The sequence below is a fragment of the Rhinolophus sinicus genome, chromosome 3, assembly GCF_057876585.1.
Source record: "Rhinolophus sinicus isolate RSI-liver-muscle chromosome 3, RSI-T2T, whole genome shotgun sequence".
Lineage (NCBI taxonomy): Eukaryota > Metazoa > Chordata > Mammalia > Chiroptera > Rhinolophidae > Rhinolophus > Rhinolophus sinicus.
This window is the reverse complement of record NC_142503.1, coordinates 164,947,900-164,970,162: the sequence shown is the minus strand read 5'-3', so window position 1 is coordinate 164,970,162 and position 22,263 is coordinate 164,947,900. Positions and strand designations below refer to the sequence as shown.

Sequence of the window (22,263 nt, the reverse complement as noted above, 5' to 3'; positions counted from 1 at the left end):
GAGTTTGGCCACTCTGGACACCAAATATTTATTAAATGCGTGTTGAATGAATGCCCCCAGGCAGAATTAATTGCTTCCTCATCCATGCTCCCAGAATGCTTGGCTTACACTGTCAGTTAAATCATCCATTCAGTAGATGCAGACTGAACATTTACTGAGTCTCACACTTGACAAAGCTTTGCTGGTATAGAGCTTATCCCATCATATCATGGCCAGCTATATTCATGTATATGTATATATACAACTAGACTGCGGTCTACTTAAGTTTGGAACTAAGTCTCATTATATTGCCAGGGCCTAATATAAGCTGGAACATGGTAGATTCAATACATGTTTGTGAGATTAAATTAAATACAACTCACAAAGAAATGACTACTTGTGGATGTTAATGATTCTTAATATTCTTAATCTTTTATTCCAAAACAATTACATGTTATTCTTCAGCAAATTTATACCCATTACCTTTGTATTTCTTCACGAGCCACAGTAAGCTTCTGGCTCTGAACGCCAAAAGTATCATATTATTATGTTCTTAGTAAGGCATAATTTAACTTTGCAATTTACAAAGAATTTCGGAAGTCCCTTTATTAAGAGAATAGAAATTATAAAATTAGTTTGTCTTCTTCACACTCTGGACGATCCCAAGCACTTCACAGACAGGAGAAATAGTCAACACTATACTCCTGGAGGCGTTATTCATCGTTAAGGTCAGAAATAAATAATTTTATGTTCTCAGGTATAGAATTCACAATTCTCACATGTTATCTCAGTCAGTATAACTGTAGGTGCTTTTCTTATTTGTAAAAATGTCTTATCCTTTATAAAAAATCCTTACGCTATTTTTATATAGTGATTATTCCTGGAAAACATTTTCTTTACACTTAAAAGGGGGCCATGGTGTTGATCAGGGAGAAACTATAATTGCTTGCGATCTACCTGCAATGATTTCAAGTAGCAGGCACATCTCTAATTTCTCTGAATTGTAGTAAGATCTTATTTGCTATTCTTGCTAATCTGTCTTTATTTTTTCTTTACCCAGAACAATAACATTTATTTCTGCCTGGCCTCATTTATGCACAGATATTCAATTTAATTACAAAGATAATCTCACCAGTGACGGGAAAATAGGTGTAGAAAATTGGTCTTTTGGATGAAGCACAGCTGCTACATAAACAATTTTAGAACAGCTTAAGATTTTAGAAAAGCTATTATATGAAAAGAATGCTTACTGTTTATTTATTTCAAGAAAATGATAAAGATTAAATGTGACCATTCCACTAGGTAATATTCCTTCCACAGGATTCCACCGGCTCCCAGGAAAGTTGACACCTGGTAAATGTTTTGCCATCTTGGGTAAATACCACTCATATGTCATCATCTGCCAGAAAAATAACATATGATGTCGTACTTTTAATATATTTCTTAAAACACACTCCAGGTTAGCAAGTACAACAAAAACGCTCTAAAATGTGGATATACTCATTCAATGAAAACATAATTGAAAAATGCATATAAGCACAACTGAGGTACGTCGCACTGACTACTCTTCTAGTGACCTAAAGCTTGGATTTCATGTCTTCAGCTGTGACTGCCATTGGCAAGATCAGTATCTACTTTCCTTCTGCTCCATGCATTTGATGGATTTCCCAGAATGACCTTCCCCCATTCTTATACTATGTTTCCCCGAAAATAAGACCTAACCGGAAAATAAGCCCTGGCATGATTTTTCAGGATGACATCCCCTGAACATAAGCCCTAATGCGTCTTTTGGAGCAAAATGTAATATAAGACCCGGTCTTATTTTCGGGGAAACACGATAGGGAATGTGTGCTCAACTTTCAGAAACAGCTTAAATATCACTTCCTCTATGATGCCCTCCCCAGTTTCCACAGCAGAATGATATCCTCCTCTAACACTTGTAGCTCTTAACCTATGCCTCACTAGACTGCGAGCTCCTAGAGGGAAGGGACTGTATCTTTTCATCTTTGTGGCTGGGCACCTAGCACATTGCCTGCCGTAGAATAGTTCTCAAATTATGTTTGCTGAAGTTGAAATGTCTTTGGTGGCCACACTAGACAACCTAGGCAAAATAGAGATGTGTCATTACTCCATTCATTCAAAACACAAGTATTGTTCACCTATAATAAAAAAGATATAATCCCTGCTCTTGAAAAGCTCCATCATAATGATAATCTAGGCCTCGAAAATAAAACCACTTTTGGCTAAATTACCTCAATCTATTAGTATCTCCAAACTAATTACATATCCTGATATGTTCTTTTGATTAACACAAATCACTAATATCAGGAAAAATAATTTTTCTTAATTCTGTAGTTAATATCTATTTGTCTATACTTTTATATGTACAGATTTTCTTTTTTTAAAGAAAAGACTCCTATTCACATTTTCAAAACTTTGTTAAAGTTTGGATATCATTGAGCAATTATGCATATGTTTTATTTGCTTTATACAAGTCATTTAACTTGAATGACTAATTTTATTGTAAGTGTATATTGTAAATACTCACAAAATGTTTATTGAATTTGATTTTATTACCCAATAGTTTCAGTTCTTGGGGACATTAACATTAATTAAATACCCACTGTGTGCTATGATGTTAATATTTTCCATTTAATTTTCATAATAACCTTATTATGTAAGAATAGTTACAGCTGATACTGTTGATTGCCCACTCAACAGCTAATACCTTCTTTTTTCTAACACAGTTCTAATTTTGATCAAGTAACCAGGGCCGCAATACACTTGGATCTAGTCATTCCTCTTTGCTAGTGAGTAGTTTAGGAGTTGGCATATGACCCAATACTGGTAAGTGGGGTCCAAGAAGAGGTCTGCTAGGGGCTACTGGGGCACATGTAAAGAGCCAGGGGGATGAGTATGAGTTTCATGATGTGATGTTTGGAACGGGGCATCCATCAGTTCAAGATACCGGAAGAGAAGCTGCCCCAGAAAGCTGACATCATTGAACTGCTCGTATTATCAATCCTAAAACCAACTATCTCCAGACTACTTGTTATGTGACATTAAAAACTCCACAGTTTAAGCTACTCTTAGGAATTTTGTTTCTTGCATTCAAAAGCAATGTAACTTATATGATGATCATTTCCATTTTATAAATAAGGAAACAGAGGTTCTGAGAGGAAAAACCATTAGCCCCATGCAACATATCCAGGAAATGGTAGGATGAGGACTTGAATTTGAGTCTAATTAACTTTGAAATCCAAGCTTCTCAAGTATATTAGCTGCCATCCCAAACAGGATATAAAATCATATTGTGATACCATATTGTCAACAAATAACCTAGCTTTTGTCAGAAGCTAGACTGAAGATCAAATTAATCAATTAATGTACTTGATATAAATGCAAACTGCTTACAAAAATGTGTAATTTGCAAATTTCCCTATATTTGCAAATCTGTTTATATAGTTTTTTAAATTAAAATTTATTGGGGTGACAATGTTCAACAAAACTACATAGGTTTCAAGAATACAATTCTGTAATATATCATCTATGTATCATATTGTGTGTTTACCACCCAGAGTCAGTTCTCCTTCCATCACCATATACAGAGGGTGCCAAAAAAATGTATACACATTTTAAGAAAGGAAAACTGTATTAAAATTGTAATACTCAATATATACCTATAACAAAAGATGAATACAAGTCACGTTTGACTTCTGCAATTACAAGAGGTGCTCAAAGTGGTCACCATCAGTGTCCAGACACTTCTGATTATGGCGAACTACTGCTTGAGCAACGTTGACCAAGGTTCCCACTTGTATACATTTTTTGGCACCCCTGCTATTTGATCCCCTTTACCCTCTTCTACCATCCCACCTCCCCCCTTACTCTCTGGTAACCACTACACTGTTGTCTGTGTCTATGAGTTTTTGTTTTTTTATTTGCTAGTTCTAAATATTCATTAATTCAACAAAATTTATTAAATTAATATTGTGCCTAGTAATTTACTTAACCAAACTAATCATAGTATTTTTTAAGATTAAGTACTTCTTGTTTCCCGATGACTGCTCTAAAAACATGTTCCCTTTTAAGTATTTGTGGTTTAAATAATAAATCTTATAGTTTAAATATATTTCTTCAGTTCCAGAAGATTGTTTTACTAGACTTCAAAATTTTCACAATCCTCTCCAAACATATAGAGGGTGCCAAAAAAGGTATACACATTTTAAGAAAGGAAAAAACTGTATTAAAATTATAATATAATACAGTGAATGATGCTAGCATTCATTTGATTAACGCCATCTTTTGAGCCAATGTCATACTACACATTGTTACCGTAATTCAACTTCGAAAAGTAATACATAGGTAACATCTTTTAAAATGTGTACATTTTTTGGCATCCCCAGTATTTTTTTCATAGGATCAACAAAGTTTACATAAATACTCCATAGCAAAATTGTGGTTAGTAATTTCTATTTTCAGTGAAATATTTACTTACCTGCAGTATGACTTATTTTATATTCAACCTAATTTATTTTAATCCCTGGACCAGTGGGCAGTATTAATTTGAATGGAAAATAATTTAAAAATAAATTTACAATACACAATTTTCATGGTTTGTTATGTGAACTAAAGACCCAGGGTATTATTTGAATCGAACATGAAACACATTAAAAATTAATTCTTAAAACATTCAGTTTCAATAATAAAGAGGCAACTCATATGACTTACATTATTAGTTAAAATAAACAAAAATGTGATATATATTCTCCCTAAGAGTGATGATAACTGTACCCATCCACTGTTAAAAAAATAGTTTTTTAAAGACATATGTTTTTAAATGATTATAATTACAATATTCTAAGTACATTTTTCACATACTTACTTCCTGATCCACTAATGAAATATCTGGCCTCAGTCCCTCACAATAATGCATGTAGCGGAGAGAATTTCCTGGCAGATCTCCTCTGAGTAAGATAATTGCATCATGAGGCATAGAGGCTAGAAGGTTCTTTGCAAATTTATCGATCACATAATTGGTCCTTTGGTCACAAATGCTAAATAAAAGGATCAAAAACACATTAAAATAGTAACACATTGCTTCAGTTTTAATAAGATTGGGTTTATTTTCTGCCCATTCCTTTTTCATCACTCGCTCTACATTTAGTGTTTCAAAGTATTCTAACTTATATTTTCTAAAAACATGTTTATATTTGAAAAGAGAACACTATTATCTAAAAAAAAAAGAAGGGACTAGTTGTTCAATTGAAAAAAATCAGCGTACTGCTTCACTTCTGGAATTTATAATCATTTCCATAAAAAGAGAATCAGTTAGTGTTCAAAAATAAGTCCTTGTTTTCCTCAAAGCATGTCCAATTTCCCTAAAAAGAAGTAAGGTTTCTGATTCCACTTGGAATTTAAGGTAGTTTCATGTTAATTCCACTTAGTCCAAAGGAATACTTAGAAATGCAAAAAGAAATCTGCCCATTCCAGCATAAACTGGGATGATACCTGTTTGACTTTCTTGCATCCAAGGCTGATCCTTTCTACCACTTCCCTGAACCACAGGCTCCCTGTGCTTCCATCTACGCGGAGAAATCATTAGGGAATGAGACCAATGAGAAGGGAGGGAAGGAATAGGTGGCTGAGTTGTTTACTTCTCTCCAGCCATTATCTGTCACTGCCAACAACAGCAGTAAAATTCCTTTCAATGATGAAGTGGACGTTCTAACTTCAAAGAAAAACTGGCATGAATTCTGAGCGCTTCCCATGAAAAAAGAAAAAGACTCCAAGAGTAAAAGCATCAAGAAACAGAACAAGCACTGTCCTTCCTGTACTTATCCGGTCCATTACATGTAATGGTTCTGAGAAACACAGCCGAAAGTTGAATCGTTGGGTTAGTATCACAAAGCAAATAAACACGTCCAGGAACAAAATATTATCCTTGCCTTTGTAACTGATGAAATTGTTTCTCCCATGATTCCCTACGTTGCAGGGTGAAGCCTCATATGTCACCACCCAGCAATACTGCTACCTATTCCATTCACCGGGGGCAAATAAAAGAATCAAAACAAAATAAAACTACCCAGCCTGTGCTGGCATCCCTGTTGTTAAGCCTGGATTGCCCTAAAGACCTGAGCCAGGAGAAGACTGGTATTGAAAAAAAGGTTGGGAAACATGCACTGTGGGTTTGGCAAACCCTTCTTTAGCTAGCTGTGGATTTGGGTCGGGGGATCCCAACAGGCCTCCTGGGATTGGTTTTCAAAGTTAAGTGGAAAGAGGAAATTTAACCTTTTAAAATACTGATCAAATCTCACTGTAATAAAACTCCAATGGACTCTTCCACTTCTGTAATGGTTACTCAATGATGCTGGAAATAAATGAACTATCATCTAAAACTTGGACATCTTTTATATTAGACTGAGATTTTCATTAGAAAGGTTATTAAAAATACATAAAAGGTTATTGAAAAATACATAAAATACTAATAACGCCTAAGGGTTAAGAAACTTTTAGAACTTCCATTATTTCAAATCATTAGTATTCACTACTACAGAATGAACTAGATAAGGGCCAGAAACTACTCAAGAGAAGAAATCTTTGAAGCATAGAGTGAATTACTTTAGGGCATACAAAAAGGCCAAAATGTCTTTACTCTGCATCTAAGTGGTATTTTACATCATGGAATTTTACATATACTCCAGATTCTACAAAATATCTCTAGGGTTCCTTAGAGGAAAATATACAAACAGTTTACGTGTACCACTAGAACCCTTGTTTGCAATGCCCTAAAATTCCACATCTTTCACACTGAGATTCTAGTTCAAAAGTTTAAGAACTATGGCATTTAGACCAACCACGCTGTCTTACTGTGAAAACTAGTAGAAGTTAAAGATGAAATAAAGTCCTAGAATCAAAATATCAAATGTCTCTAGTGTGAGTGAAACTTTTCCTAAAAATAACCACGTTACCTGTAATTGGAATATATTTGGTAAATCACAAAAAGAGTTGCTGAAAGCCATTCCAGACACTGAAGCCCGTTGGTGTTCAGCACTCGGTTACTCTCAGAAACCAATGCAGCCAGCCCGATGCCGGCGAGGACAGCCACCACTGCATTGCTCTGCATCCAGAACCTTTCCACCTGCGGAAGAGGCATGCAAACAGTAGGGCCAGTTGGCTGGTTCATACAATCCATCTGGTACTTATGTATTTTAAAAATACTCGTATTGCATACATCTAGTTGCTTATGCCTGCTGTCATTCAGGTCTTGTTAACTGACTTCCCCAATCCAACTCCACGTTACTTTATTTTTCAATTTTCAAACATTCCTCCTTCCCAGTTTGACATGCGAATCTCCCTTTTTGGATCCACACATTCTTTTCAATACTACGGACTTCATGTTGAACTCCTGCAATATGTAAGGTGGAAGAGGTGGAGAAATGCTTCCACTTTCTTCCTGATGTTTCTTTCCATGTGGAGAAGTTCCATCAGTATAACACTCCTGGCCTCTCACTTATTTCTTCCTTAGGATTGTAGGGATTGAGGTGACTGGAGAGTTTGGGAGCTGGGGCTGGGCCTGCACAGCCGTCCCCTTTCCTTTCTTTTCCTCTGGAAGTGAGCTGCCCACAGGAAGCATTTGTCCAGGGGCAGACTCTGTCCCTGTGGCACCAGTGGGGTGAACACTGCCTGTGACTAGTGGGTAGGTCTGCCTATTATGGGATGCAGGGTGAGGAAGCCCCCTTGCCCAGATATAAACCACATTCATCAATCTCAGCAATAAAGGTGATTCTCCCACCTGTTGTACTGGTTTATCTTAGTTCTCAATTATTCAGAACTCAGGTGATTAAGTAGGATATTATCTATTAGTTCTCTTGAACACAAAAAAACATATTGGTTTCAGCTGTTAAAAAAAAGCTACCTATGTTTACAGAGCTTTTATTATAAGGAGAATCTGAGAAATGGCACCAAGGGAAAAACAGAAATATAGTTGCTGTTTTGCACAGGCCTGGACTGGTGAGTTAAAAAATAAGGAAATTTGTTGGTAAGAGCCCCTAATTACAAACCAGAAATTCCAGGAGAAATGCAGTAGTACCTATATGTGTAAGCACACACATAAAATGACTAACTTAAATATACCTTACATTTATTTTTCTATTTAACTATTGTGCTAACTACACATTGCATTTTTCTTTCCTAAAAAGAGGTCTTAGCCTTACTGGTTCAATAAGTTAACTTTTGAAAATATAATAATGTATATGCAATTTTAACTATTTCTGAGCTAATTTATTCCTTTCTAAGATTCATGAGAGACAAATTTTTACATTCTTCACAAACTTTCTGGTCAAAGGATATATCTAAATGAAACTTACCACACCCATGAAAAGTGGTTTTGAAATATCTAAATTTGCCCTCCAAGCAAAGAACAATGAATAAATGCAAAACATTCCAGTAAAAAGCCATACTAAGGATGGGTTCTGTCTGTCCCTATAAAAAATTAAAATATATCAAAAATTATTTATGAACATGAATATCAATAATACAGTTTTAAACTATAGAAAAATATTTGGAGCTATAAAACTTTCCATTTTTAAGTAGGAATAAAGAAGGATCTGAGTTTTTAAAATTTGAGTTGGAATAGATAACCAAAATATAGTAATAAATTACACTGTACTATATATTGTAGACAACTAGGAACTATGCAGCAAAAGATATAGTTAAAATTTACAGAAGAAATACAAATGATTAATCTTGTTAAATTTAAGATGTAATTAACATATGCAAACAAAATAATTTCATGAATCAAAATAATATTTTAAAATGCAAATCTCAACATTGGTGAGAATGTGGTTGTATGAGAATGTATGTTAGTATAATCTTCAAGAAAAGTTACTTTGATGATATATATTAAGAGCCTTAAAAACATTCACATTCATTGACCTAGTAATTTGACATGTACACATAAATCTCTAAGTAATTACCAGAAACGTGGATAAAGATTAATCCATAAAAATGCTTGGGTATTACTTATACTGTGTCTCCCCGAAAATAAAACCTAACCAGAAAATAAGCCATAGCAGATTTTTCAGGATGACATCCCCTGAACATAAGCCCTAATGTGTCTTTTGGAGCAAACCTTAATATAAGACCCAGTCTTATTTTTGGGGAAACATGGTAATAGTGGAAAAAATGGAGGCCATCTAAAGATCCTAAAATAGGAGAACATTTAAATTAATTCTCCTAGGTTATAGAATGGAATATTATACAGACATTTAAGTGATTTTAAATATTTTTTATGGTATGGGGAAATGCTCACAATATAATGTTAAGTATTAAGAAAATAAAACTATAAATATATACATTTACATAAAAATACATTCAACACACTAGAAAATAAATGAACAAGAAATTAATGGATGTTAATAGTGCTATATTTTTTTCAGTTTTCTTTTATCATTGGAGGTTACTTTTATCTTCAGAGGAATTCAAGTAATTGTTTGCTTCTTTTGCAAAGCAACAATAATAACTGGCTATGGTCAGAGTGAGGGATCAAACCAAAGATTAAGACATCAAATGACTTGCCTAGTTAGATTGTAATATATTTCTCAATCTTTCAAAATCATTAATTTATAATCAGAAAAACTAGCAAGAAAGCAACACACATTTGCCTTCATAGAAGTAGTTAAAGTCATTTATTTGGAATATAAAATACTAGTGGCAATGTTCTACAATGACATATTAAAATATTAATTAATGAACATGGAAAAAATAACAGGAAAAGGAATTATATTACTCACTTTCTTGCTAAACATATATTTGCCCAAACTGCAAGGGCTTGAATGTTGAATGAGAGTTCGGTCCTCATATTTGTTACTTGAGAACTGTAAAAGACAATCTAACTTATCGTTGGCAGAAAACAAATGTGGTCCAAATAAAACATTCTTTGTAAAATACATCTGATTATGTACTGAATAATTTTAAGGGTTGGCATCAGATTTTAAAATTATTTTGTCTTCTTTCAAATTAGGGAGGAAAAGTACCACAAGAAAGAGTTTTAAACAGTTCTAAAATGTTTTCCAATTGTAACATTTGGTTACCAACTTATATAATTTAGGGTAGCATCAGAACAAATAATTCTTCAGAATTTGTGATATTGGTATACTATATTGAAATTATATAGTATATATAATTTATGACGTATTAATTTGTATCCCTGATTGGTTTGATAAAGAAGTCATCTGAAATGGGTTTTTTAACTTCTGTCAGGAGTGTAAACATGGCTTCCAGTGATTAGGAAAGGAAAACAAAATTAACTCAAATTATTTTCTGGAGATCCAATCATGAAGGAAAAAAAGACAGGACAAAAGAAGTGGTCTCCAACCATTCTTTTCTGGGTTATCTTCTTCCTTAAAGGGTTCCTTATTTTCTATATTATTTGGTTCAAAAAATGTTTAAGGAAGCTCCAAGAAATGTATCCTTTTTTCCCTTACAATTAAACTGAATTCTTCCATTAGCTCCATTAACTAATTAAGCATTTTACAAGTGTTATCTGAGTTTTAAAATATCGTGTTTCACTGAAAATAAGACCTAACCAGAAAATAAGCCCTAGTATGATTTGTCAGGATGACATCCCCTGAACATAAGCCCTAATGCGTCTTTTGGAACAAAAATTAATATAAGACCAGGTCTTATTTTCAGGGAAACACGGTAGCTCCAGCAGTCTCCAGTTTTTTTAAAAAACAAATGATTCTATACACCATCTCAAAGAACTTTCTTCTCCCTACTGGCAATTTTACTGGAGAAAATGTGATGCCATAATTATGGAAACCACACAATGTATATTTTACTAATGGAGACTCATCTACTATGAGAAGATATCCTTACTCACTTTCAAATACACTTGAAAAATTGATTCCCACATGAGGCCCATTTCAAGCTATTCTTCAAACGGACTGAAGTCAGTCTCAAAATTAATTCTTGGAGATCTGTTGCTTAAATGTAAGCTCTAAAACATGGTCACTGCCTAGGGTTAGATTCAGTAATTTCCTTGTACAGGGTTGCAATTTGGAGATATGCATGAGGAAAGAATTTAATTTGCTTGACTGGAAAAGGGTAGATGATTAGGTTCCATCATTTTGAAGGATTTTCTAGTAAGTTAATTATGAGTTGCCTTTCTCAACACTCTTGTCCACCTGAAACAATTAAAGACTAGAAATTCTCTCACTCAATCAGAGTGCTAAGATTATACCTCCATTTTACATTATGATTTGGTTTTAACAAGTAGTGTGAATGGTCATCACTTTTGTCAAGTCTTTTTTTCTTTTCTTTCTGGGTATATGACTTAACTGCTATTCATTCTTTTTTTTTTTTTTTATTTTTTAAAAAAATTTTATTAGGGAATATTGGGGAACAGTGTATTTTTCCAGGGCCCATCAGCTCCAAGTCATTGTCCTTCAATCTAGTTGTGGAGGGCGCAGCTCAGCTCCAAGTCCAGCTGCCGTGTTCAATCTTTAGTTGCAGGGGGTACAGCCCACCATCCCATGAGGGAATTGAACCGGCAACCTTGTTGTTGAGAGCTTGCGCTCTAACCAACTGAGCCATCCAGCCGCCCCTAACTGCTATTATTTCAATGTAAAGGAGGCCTTTAATTTCTGCAATAGATGACTTTTATGTGAAACTAATAACAGTTAGATGTCTGGTGTAGGATTGCTCTTGAGAATTCTTTGGAGTTCATGTGGGATTTGTTAACGCAAAATATACCAGTAATCCTGAGTGTGATAATAACCCTGAAAGGTAGATAGACAAGGGCAGGAATGAGTCTTCCAGCACAGAGCAAAGGAGGATAACGTAAAAGCCCAGAGATGCTGGCAAAGCTCTTTACCTTTAAAATGGAAACTGAGTTTCTTGCTACCTTCTCTCCAACAAGACAGAAAAGGGACACAAAAGTCTCAGTCAGACATTAAAAAAATACATTTAAAATTTATTGTAAAAACTACCTAAAGGTTATATAGGAATGATTGGTGGGAGGAAAATATTTTTAAGATGCAGTATACAATGAAAAAACAGGAGGCTAATAAATCAATATGTATATTATGATTCCATTTTTTTAAAACAAAAAACATACAAAAATATAGACAAAAATGTTAAATGGATTAGTAAAAGTGGTCATCTCTAACATGTTGGAATTATAGTAATTTTCATTTTCTTATTTTTGTTTACCTGTGTTTTCTAAACTTCATAATGATTATGTATCCTTTCTTTTGGAAAATAGAGAAAAAAGTCGTTTGAAAAGAAATGAAGGATGGAAGAAAGAAAGCAAGCTAGCAACTAAATAAGATAGAAATTGTGAGAATCTATGAATTAACTCATATATAGAGTTGAAATATTCTCCCCATATTTTAAAAATGTTTTTCAAATAGTCCTGAGAATCCCAAATTAATAATTAGTTAAATCACTTCAGTGTTGTAGAAAACTATTCTTTCCTAATTTTATATTGAAAATATCAAAATATTACAGGATTGGTCTGGATATTTTTCAAGTTGTCTTAATCTTTGTAAGTTTTACAGCAACTATTAACCCATTTTTCAATGAATGCTAATAGACAATATAGATGAACTATATTTGTTTAAGCTGGCTTTAATAAGATTGAATGTTAAAAATATGCAAGTAAAAAATAGAGCTTAAGGACAGCCTAAAGGAAAAGTCTTGAGAGACATTAAATAAATTAAGCTCTAAAAAATTAAAAAAGCATAGCTCAATCCAAGATAACAAGAAAATAATTGTTCAAATTGATACAATGTTACAAAATGTGGCTGTAAGAAAGAGGATACATAAAATCAGAACAAAGCATAAATTTTTCATACAGCAATACTATATCGGGTAATTCTGTATCCAACTAAAAGTTGAAACATTTCAGTTTTATAGGTTCTATGTAGCCACCTAATAGTCTCATTCACTGTTGCATTTACTACTCACTGTAAGTTTTACCTTATTGAAGGAAATGGTAGAACATTTGACAGTATATATAAACAACTATTAACTATATGGGTGAAAACTACTTCTCAGACACACTGTTTCACAAAGGGAGAAACTCAGAAATCCCAAAAAATAATTTAAAGGAATAGAGAATTCATTTAGAAATAGTTTCAAATATTTCATACTCACAGTAAAATTTTAGACATACTGGATCCTATTTCAGATTTGGCCTAAACATAAAAGAGAAAAGTTTATTTACACAAGCATTAAACTGAAGCTTTGTTAGGCTTTTATATTTAACTATCTTGATTTAGAAGATTCACGTTTTAAATGTACAGTGCAATTCTTTTCTTAATTCAAAGTCTTTACTTCAGAGCCTTATTGAATTTTTAAAGGGAAGTCAGTGAAAACTAAACATAGACATTCTTTAGGAAGAATTTCAGAAATAATACTTGGCTAAAAATCAATTAAACGATTCCAGCATGAATGTTGAACACATTAATTAATTAATAGACTTTATACTCTTTAAAGTCTTTTTTTGAGTACTTTGATTAGAGCTCATTATCACCTGTTAGACTATAATATCACAGCTGTGTGAATTATACAAATTTCATTTCTGGAATGGTTCTCAAGTATTATTTTAATGGAATAACCAATATAAGTAAACCAGAATATAAATTTAAAGTATCAAACTAAGCAAAAAAATAATAATTATCCTCTTATTATCCTATTTTATTATGAAATATCTCTGACATACAAATAACATATATAATGTATATTTACATGATAGTTTTTAAAAAAATCTGTGGACCCACCATTCATTTAAGAAACAGGTATCAATAGGCCTTGCCTTTCTCATCCCCTCAGTGGTAACTATTACCATGAATTTTGTGTTAATTATTCAACTACTTTCTAAAAATACACAATTTTACTACTTTTGTATGTATCCTTGAGCAGCAGATTGTTTAGTTTTTGCATGGCTAAGACTCCAAAAGCACAAACCATGAAAAGAAAAATCTGATACAACTGTCCATATTAAAAAAAAAAAAAATCTGTTTATCCTTTCATTTGTTCAAATAACCTTTACTGTAACCACTTTAGTGTTTTCCCCTAATTTATATGTTAGGGAACACAAGCCTTTTGAACTTCTTTAGAACACATTAAATTTCACACATTTAGTGAAATTTTATTTTATAAAGCATTTACACATAAGTATTACACTGAATACTAACATGAATACGATTCATTAAATATGGAAAAAGAAAGTGTTTTGGTCAAAGTAAATTAAAAATTTTGAGTTTTTTTCTTTAATCTTTTCCAAATATTTTCAGTCACAGACCAAGAGCCCAAAGTGATACCCAATGCTAAGAAGACTGAAATGCTTGAATTGCTGGCAGCAGGCTCTTTTTTTTTTTTTTTTAAGAAATCTGCATTTATTTTTATTTTTATTTTTTTAAGATTTTATTGGGGACGGGGAACAAGACTTTATTGGGGAACAGTGTGTACTTCCAGGACTTTTTTGCAAGTCAAATTGTTGTCCTTTCAATCTTAGTTGTGGAGGGTGCCGTTCAGCTTCAAATTGTTGTCCTTTCAGTCTTAGTTGTGGAGGGCGCAGCTCAGCTCCAGGTACAGTTGCCGTTGCTAGTTGCAGGGAGCACAGCCCACCATCCCTTGCGGGACTCAAGGAATTGAACTGGCAACCTTGTGGCTGAGAGCCCACTGGCCCATGTGGGAATCAAACCGGCAGCCTTCGGAGTTAGGAGCATGGAGCTCTAACTGCCTGAGCCACCGGGCTGGCCCCAGCAGGCTCTTTTTAATGCTTGTTATCCTAAAAATATATTCAGGATATACAACAGTATGATGTCAGGCTAAGTGATTCCAATTTTTTTCTAATGTATGTTAAAGGCCACATTTAAAGGGGCTGTTTGTTACATAAATAAATGAAAATTCTACACACTGTCATTGATAAACACTGATTTCCCCCCCCCCTTTTTTCAATCGAGGTCCAGGCACAACACTGAAGTTTTGCCACCTATTCCTTATAAGGGCTTTAAATATAAATTTACCAGACTGAATGTTCCATATTCTTCTCTGAGAAAATGAGTCAAAAATCCTAGCAATGTTGTCTGGTCTCCCCAGGTCCAGCGGGCTTGATTGACGTAGGATGAGATAGGAAGATAGACATAGGGCAGAAGACCAGCTGAGAAGTACAAGCTCAACTTCAACAAAGAACCCAGGGAGATTTCCTGCATCAGAGCATACTGTGTTGTTTAACAATGTTTATTTTAGTTGATTCATCCTGGAACTTCAAGAACACATCAAGGAAAACATCAAATATGTTTACTCAGAGCTGATCTCTCAATTTTGTATTAAGTCACTACAGAATACTATGTTAAATCTTTTGATTACCGTGGATTACTAGAGAATTGCATCAGCCTGAACTCCTTTCCATGGCAGGTGAAATCTGAGTGAAGCAAATAATATTAGCAAAGACTCGTGAGTATCACGTGTATTGCATCTTTTACATTTAAAACCATGTCATGACAAGTAGAATTGCACAGCTGACTTAACACACTTGGAAGTTATTAAGTTGTTTGGCTGATTTTAAATATGCCCCAAATATGTCCTAATACCAATTCATTTCATCACCCCTCATCAGGAGTAGACTTCATCTACGTACCCTATTACCATTATACATGGACAATATGCTTCTACAAGAGTTTTATTACACATTTCATGGAAATACTGGGCACAAATGAAGCTAGCTTTTAAATAAACACCCAGCTCATCCAAATGTCTTTTTTTCTCAATTTACATATGGAAAGGAGTACTGAAAGAAATGTGTTGTTCTATATAACAATGTTTCCTCATATGAGAATATATTTTTTTCTATACTTCCCCATCTTATTTTTTTATTTTTCACTTACAGTTAGCATACAGTATTGTATTAGTTTCAGGTGTACAATATAGTAATTAGATATTTATATAACTTATGAAGTGATCACCCCAATAAATCTAGTACCCATATGACACCATACATAGTCATGAAAATGGAAACAAACAAAAAAAGCTGGGGCAGTAATACATATACCAGACAAAATAGACTTTAAAACAAAGGCTATAAAGCAGAACCCAGCAATTCTACTTCAGGGTATTTAGCCAGAGAATATATTTCTTATCTGCACAGTTCTAAAACAAAGGACAATATCGACAATGTCTTACAAAGATTAAGTCCAAAAGAATTCTAGTTTACTGGAAAGATTCAAATAGTGGTTGCTTTAGTGATTGGGAAAGGGGATCTCTTACAAATATCATCACTGGAAATTGCCAATTTTTCCTCTACAAAAAAGGAAAATTCATATGACAAGGTATACAAGAACCAAAATTTGTATTCAACAGAAGTATAGCAAGCAATTGATTTATATTAGCATTTTCAAATAAGCATTTTCAATTGAAAATGGAGTATTTTTATTATAGTACTGATTTCACTTATATTTCTAAAGTGGTGACTGAATGCATAAAAAATCATGGCATGAAAAGAGTGTAAGAAATAACTAATTGACTAACATGCCTTTGCTATTCTTAAAAGTAGTATTAAAGAAGGTGAATGTTTATATTTTGGCAGTTTCTCCATATTATATATTTCAATTAAGAATGGCAAGGTGCACTTGCTGCAGGATTTTCCTTCTGTGTGGGGAAATAGGGAGATAGTTACGAGAGCTATTTCACGGAGTCCAGGAGAGTGGTTCCAAGTCCCATCTGCATGTACACTAGAATCACCAGCAGAGTTTTTAAAAAATATCAATGTATGGGACTCACCCCAGATCAATTAAATCAGAATTATTTTAGGGTAGGATCAGCAGAAATACATACTCACCCATACATACACACATAAACACACACATAAATATGCATACATTAACATATGTACACATACACTTATTTTTTTAAAGCTTCCCAGATAATTTAAGTGAGAAACTAGAATTGCAACCAACTGGCTCAGGACTTCTCGTTCTGCCTCAAAGCCAACTACCCTGTCACTTCATTGGTAGACCTTATTTTCTAGCCTCTGCTATTTAAATAATGGAAGTGAAAGGTCCTTTGAAGAATCATACTTCCCAAAATTTCATCCTTCATGAGTGGCTGACCTCAGTACAGGGCCAACAGGCTCTCAAACCAGGCTCCTAACTTGTCAACTCTGGGTCCTGCGTGTTTTATACAAAGCACATGGCTATCTTTTCAATCAGCCAATACAAAATACTTGGTTGCTAGGTTCTTGCCAGAGAATGTACCTGTCTGATATCTGAAGGCACCTTTTCTTGTGTCAGAAAGCTGGCTAAGAGTGACACTATTAAGATGGCAACATAGGTCATTCCAAATTTCAGTTCTCCTCTCAAAAAGACCAACTAGTAACTATCCATAGACAAGACTCCATTGTAAAAATATCACAATCCAGGTCGAGGCTAAACATGTGCCTGGACCACAGAGACTGAGAAGGACAACATTAGAAGTGTTAAGAGAAGCAATCTGACCACATCACCCCCTCCCCAGGCCAGCACAGTACTGCACCGAGAGGGCATCCCTGAGCCTACAGTTTTTCCAGTGGGAAAAGAAAGTCCAAGGTGGACATCCAGCTCCTTCAACATTGCAGGACACTTCCCAGGTGGCTCACTCTGGGCTTACCTCACAGGGACCCCTGGGGGGGAAGGTATTTGCAGGGCTATGCCACTGGGGGTCAGGTAGGGACAGAGAAGGGCTTGCAAAGCAACCAGTGCTCCGATTTTGGTAAAACTGCATCGCTGCTTGCCCAAGTAGAGATCCCAGCCAGCAGTTCTGCACATCTGTAGGGCTACTCTAAAATAATTCTGAGTTAATTGATCTAAGGCATAACTTAACATAATAAAGGCCATATGTGACAAGCCCAAAGCTAACAACATCATACTCAATGATGAAAGGTTGAAAGCATTTCCCTCGCAGATCAGGAACAACATAAGGGTGCCCACTCTCACCATTCCCGTTCAACCTAGTACTGGAAGTCCTAGCCAGATCAGTTAGGCAAGGAAAAGAAATAAAAGGCATCCAAATCAGAAAGGAAGATGTAAAATTCTCTGTTTGCAGATGACATGATCATATACATAGAAAACCCTAAAGACTCCACTAAAGAACTAATAAACAAATTCAGTAAAGTTGCAGGATACAAAATCAACACATAAAAATTAGTTGCATTTCTACATACTAACAATGAACTACCTGAAAAAATAAAGAAAATGATTCCGTTTACAATACCATCCAAAACAATAAAATACTTAGGAATAAATTTAACCAAGGAGGTGAAAGACCTGTACACTGAAAAATATAAGTCACTGATGAAAGAAATTGAAGACTCAAATACCTGGAAAGATATCCCATGTTCATGGATTGGAAGAATTAGTGTTTTTTAAAAACTTTTTAAAAAGAATATTGTTAAAATGTGCAAAGCCATCCATAGATTCAGTGCAATTCCTATGCATTATTTACAGATGGCATTATTTACAGAAATATACAAAAGAATCCTAAGATTTGTGTGAAACCACAAAAGACCCTGAATAGCCAAAGCAATCCTGAGAAAGAACAAAGTTGGAAGCATCACACTTCATAATTTCAAACTATATTACAAAGCTATAGTAATCAAAACAGGATGGTATTGGCATAAAAACAGATACATAGACCAATGGAACGGAACTGAGAGCCCAGAAAAAACCCCATGCATATATGGCCAACTAATATTTGACAAGGGTGTCAAGAATACTCTGTGAGGAAAGGATAGTCTCTTCAATAAATGTTGTTGGGTAATAAATAAGGGGGAATATATGCAAAAGAATGATATTGGACCCCTACTTTACACCACTCACAAAAATTAACTTGAAATGGATTCAAGACTTAAATGTAAGACCTGAACCATAAAACTCCTAGAAGAAAACATGGGGGAAAAAGCTCTTTGACTTTGATCTTGGCAATAATTTGTTGGATATGACACCAAAAGCACAAGCTATAAAAGCAAAAAGAAATAAGGGGGAATACATCACATTACAAGCTTGTGCACAGAAAAAGGATCAACAAAATGAAAAGGCAACCTGTGGAATGGAAGAAAATATTTGCAAACCAAATATCAGATAAGGGTTAATATCCAAAATATATAAGGAACTCATTGAACTCAATAGCAAAAAAACACAAAACAAAAATTAAAAAAACAAGTAATCGGACTTAGAAATGGGTAAGGGACCTGAATACACATTTTTCCAAAGAAGATATTCAAACTGCCGACAGATATATGAAAAGGTGCCCAACATCATTTATCATCAGGGAAACGCAAATCAAAACCACAATGAGATCTCCTTACACCTATGAGAATGGCTAATATAAAAAATACAAGAAGTAACAAGTGTTGGTGAGGATATGGAGAAAAGGAACCCTTGTGCACTGTTGGTGGGAATGTAAATTGGTGCAGCCGCTATGGAAAACAAGATGGAGGTTCCCCAAAATATTAAAAATAGAACTACCATATGACCTAGCAATTCCACTTCTGGGTATTTATCCAAGGGACATGAAATCACTCTCTCTCTCTGCATGCTCACGTTCATTGCAGTATTATTTACAATAGCCAAGACACGGAAACAACCTCAGGGTCCATAGACAGATAAATGGATAAAGAAAATGTGACATATATACATGTATATGTGCACATACACACACATATTTATAAATATTTATATATATATATATATATATATAAGTATTTTTCAGCCATAAAAAGAAGGAAATCCTGATATTTGTGACAACATGGATGGACCTTGAGGGCATTATGCTAAGTGGAATAAGTCAGACAGAGAAAGACAGATACTATATGATCTCACTTATGCGTGGAATCTAAAAAAACTGAACTCAGAAATAGAACAGATTGGTGGTTGCCAGAGGTGGGGGTTGAGGGGTGAGGGAAATGGATGGTGGTCAAAGGGTAGAAATTTCTAGTTATAAAATGAGTAAGTTCTGGGGCTGTAATATACAGCACGGGGACTATAGTTAATGATACTGTTATTATATATTTGAAATGTGCTGAGAGTAGATCTTAAAAGTTCTCAACATACACACAACTATGTAACCATATGAGGTGATGAAGCTGTTGACTAACCTTATTGAGTAATCATTTTGCAATATACACATACATTAAATCATCCACACTGTGAGCTTAAACTTACACAGTGTTATATATGTCAATTATATCTCAATAAAGCTGGAAAAAAGAGAAGCTTGGTTTCAGGACAACTGGTATCAGGATGTAAATGCATCCCAATCTGTGCATCTGTCAATTCATAAGAAAAATATTTGGACCTCCTCAGGTTTATATCCCATAGAGAAGTCTCTGCTGAGTTATACTTTTTTTTAATGTTATATCTTCATTGTTTTAATCAAGAGCTTATAAAATAAAAGACCATATAAGGAACTTTCTATATATTCTATAAAACCACTATGCCTGTTAGGTTGTTTAATAGCCATTATATAAGGTCTTATATGGTTGACTTAACAGAATTCAGTTCCAAGAAACAGTTGATATTTCCTACCAATTATGTTTCTTTAAAAAAAATTTTTTTTTATCACATAATAAGAATTTTATAACTTTCACATTATTTTTCTGCTTTGTTGTCAAGAAACTAAGAAGGAAAATGTATTCAAGTACAGTAAATACAATCATCTAAAGCTTTGTATAATTATTTCCCTATTTCTATATAATAATTTTAGTATATGTATTTTTTCCAATATAATTGTGATGATAGATGGATATATGTGACAAACAATGAAATGATAAATAAATGTGCCTGAGGTATAATTAACAAACAAACAAGCAATAAATAAATAAAATAGGTGAGTAAAATGATTCTAGCACTGGTTGTGTATAGAGACTATTTTAACCTCTAGGAGGAAGATGGACAGAATAAAGAACTTCTATCTTTCCAAGGACTTGTGTCGAACTCAGCTCCCTACTTTCGGCTTACCTACATCTCCTACTGCCTAACAAAGTAATTGTCCTATGTTGCTTTATACCACCATTTAAATTCATAATCATTTGTAATTCTAGGGGAATCTGTTCTGTGAAAACAGGACTTATTTACCAGAGATTTTATTATTTCACAATAGCAGCAGTGGTGTCTGTTTTGTTGAGAGCTGATCCTCCAGCACCTAGAACAGCATCTGGCACAGAGCAGGCACTCAACAAACAATTGAATGAATGAATTAACGATTATTAATACACTATCCTTTGACTTAGAATATATAATAAGAAATGTTGCTTTTGTTGTTTTAAGTCCTTTTAGCCTATTTTCATCAAGGTGCTGTTCGGAATCAGTAAGAAAATTATGAAATATGCCAGATGCAACTGCAATCAATACTGCATAATTTTCGTAAATCCTACTTTTTTTCAGTCAATGTTGTTAGGTCCGAAGGTAACTGATGCTATATATAAAACTAAAAACTAAAAAATAAAAAATAAAAAAAAAATTAAAGCCCCATGTTTTCTCATGCCATAAATGTTATACTGAGCCTAAATAAAATATTATAAATTTTCATTCTTATAAAATTAAAAAACCTACCTTTTCTTTTAAAAGTCGAAAAAGAATCCATGGTATTATGCACAAAACATAGAGTACTATTGTGTGCTGATTACATAAGCTAAGGCCACAGCAGAAAGCACCAATTTTAGCTATCTGAAAATAAATAAAAGAAAAGGATAAATATTCACCTGAAACTCTAAGTAAGCACAATAGTAAAAAGCTATTCTTTATATTCAAACCAAGCATTTGTACCATAGGTCAGGTTAAGCTCAACTTCTTAAATGTAAGCAGTCATGCTTTACCAGTCACTAATATTTATCACTGTTATTTTCTATTAATATTTGTCATTCTCATCAAATCATTGCAGTTCGATGTTAAAGGACTGTCTTCAAACTAAGTTTTAGACAGTCCTGTATAATAACTTAGATAAGTCCTGCCAGTAATAGGATATCGTGTAATTCTTATTCGAGTAAAATCTATAATTGAAGTTCGGCTATTCTTTCTGTTTTACTTTTTCTCCTACTAAATTATATAAATGACATACGACACTTTCTATTTAGAACCTGGTTATTTACGGATGGTGGTTTTGGTTTTTTTTTTAACATGCATTATTTTCATAATTAGAAAAAAAGTTTATTTTAAACACAAAATAAACTGTAATAGCATCACAGATCTGTTTATGGAAACAACAGATAAACCACGATGTTCTTTTGTTTCTATGTTGTTT

The 22,263-nt window shown here is 33.9% G+C and overlaps 1 protein-coding gene across 4 annotated transcripts in view; it reads right to left on the bottom strand.

Annotated features, from left to right (window-relative positions):
- The window catches only part of TMEM260 (transmembrane protein 260), a 57,631-nt gene that overhangs the window by 11,499 nt on the left and 23,869 nt on the right, over positions 1 to 22,263 (bottom strand). For 2 of the 4 annotated variants that reach the window (XM_088797345.1, XM_019725781.3), the window contains exons 5-12: positions 21,576 to 21,689; positions 15,018 to 15,212; positions 13,141 to 13,181; positions 9,774 to 9,857; positions 8,349 to 8,463; positions 6,951 to 7,120; positions 4,865 to 5,036; positions 1,230 to 1,378 (exon numbers count right to left, since the gene is read on the bottom strand). In XM_088797345.1, coding sequence (XP_088653471.1) covers positions 1,230 to 1,378; positions 4,865 to 5,036; positions 6,951 to 7,120; positions 8,349 to 8,463; positions 9,774 to 9,857; positions 13,141 to 13,181; positions 15,018 to 15,212; positions 21,576 to 21,689 — 1,040 coding nt within the window. The remainder of the gene's footprint in view (positions 1 to 1,229; positions 1,379 to 4,864; positions 5,037 to 6,950; positions 7,121 to 8,348; positions 8,464 to 9,773; positions 9,858 to 13,140; positions 13,182 to 15,017; positions 15,213 to 21,575; positions 21,690 to 22,263) is intronic. The other 2 variants (XM_019725782.3, XM_074327439.2) reach the window with 2 other exon arrangements.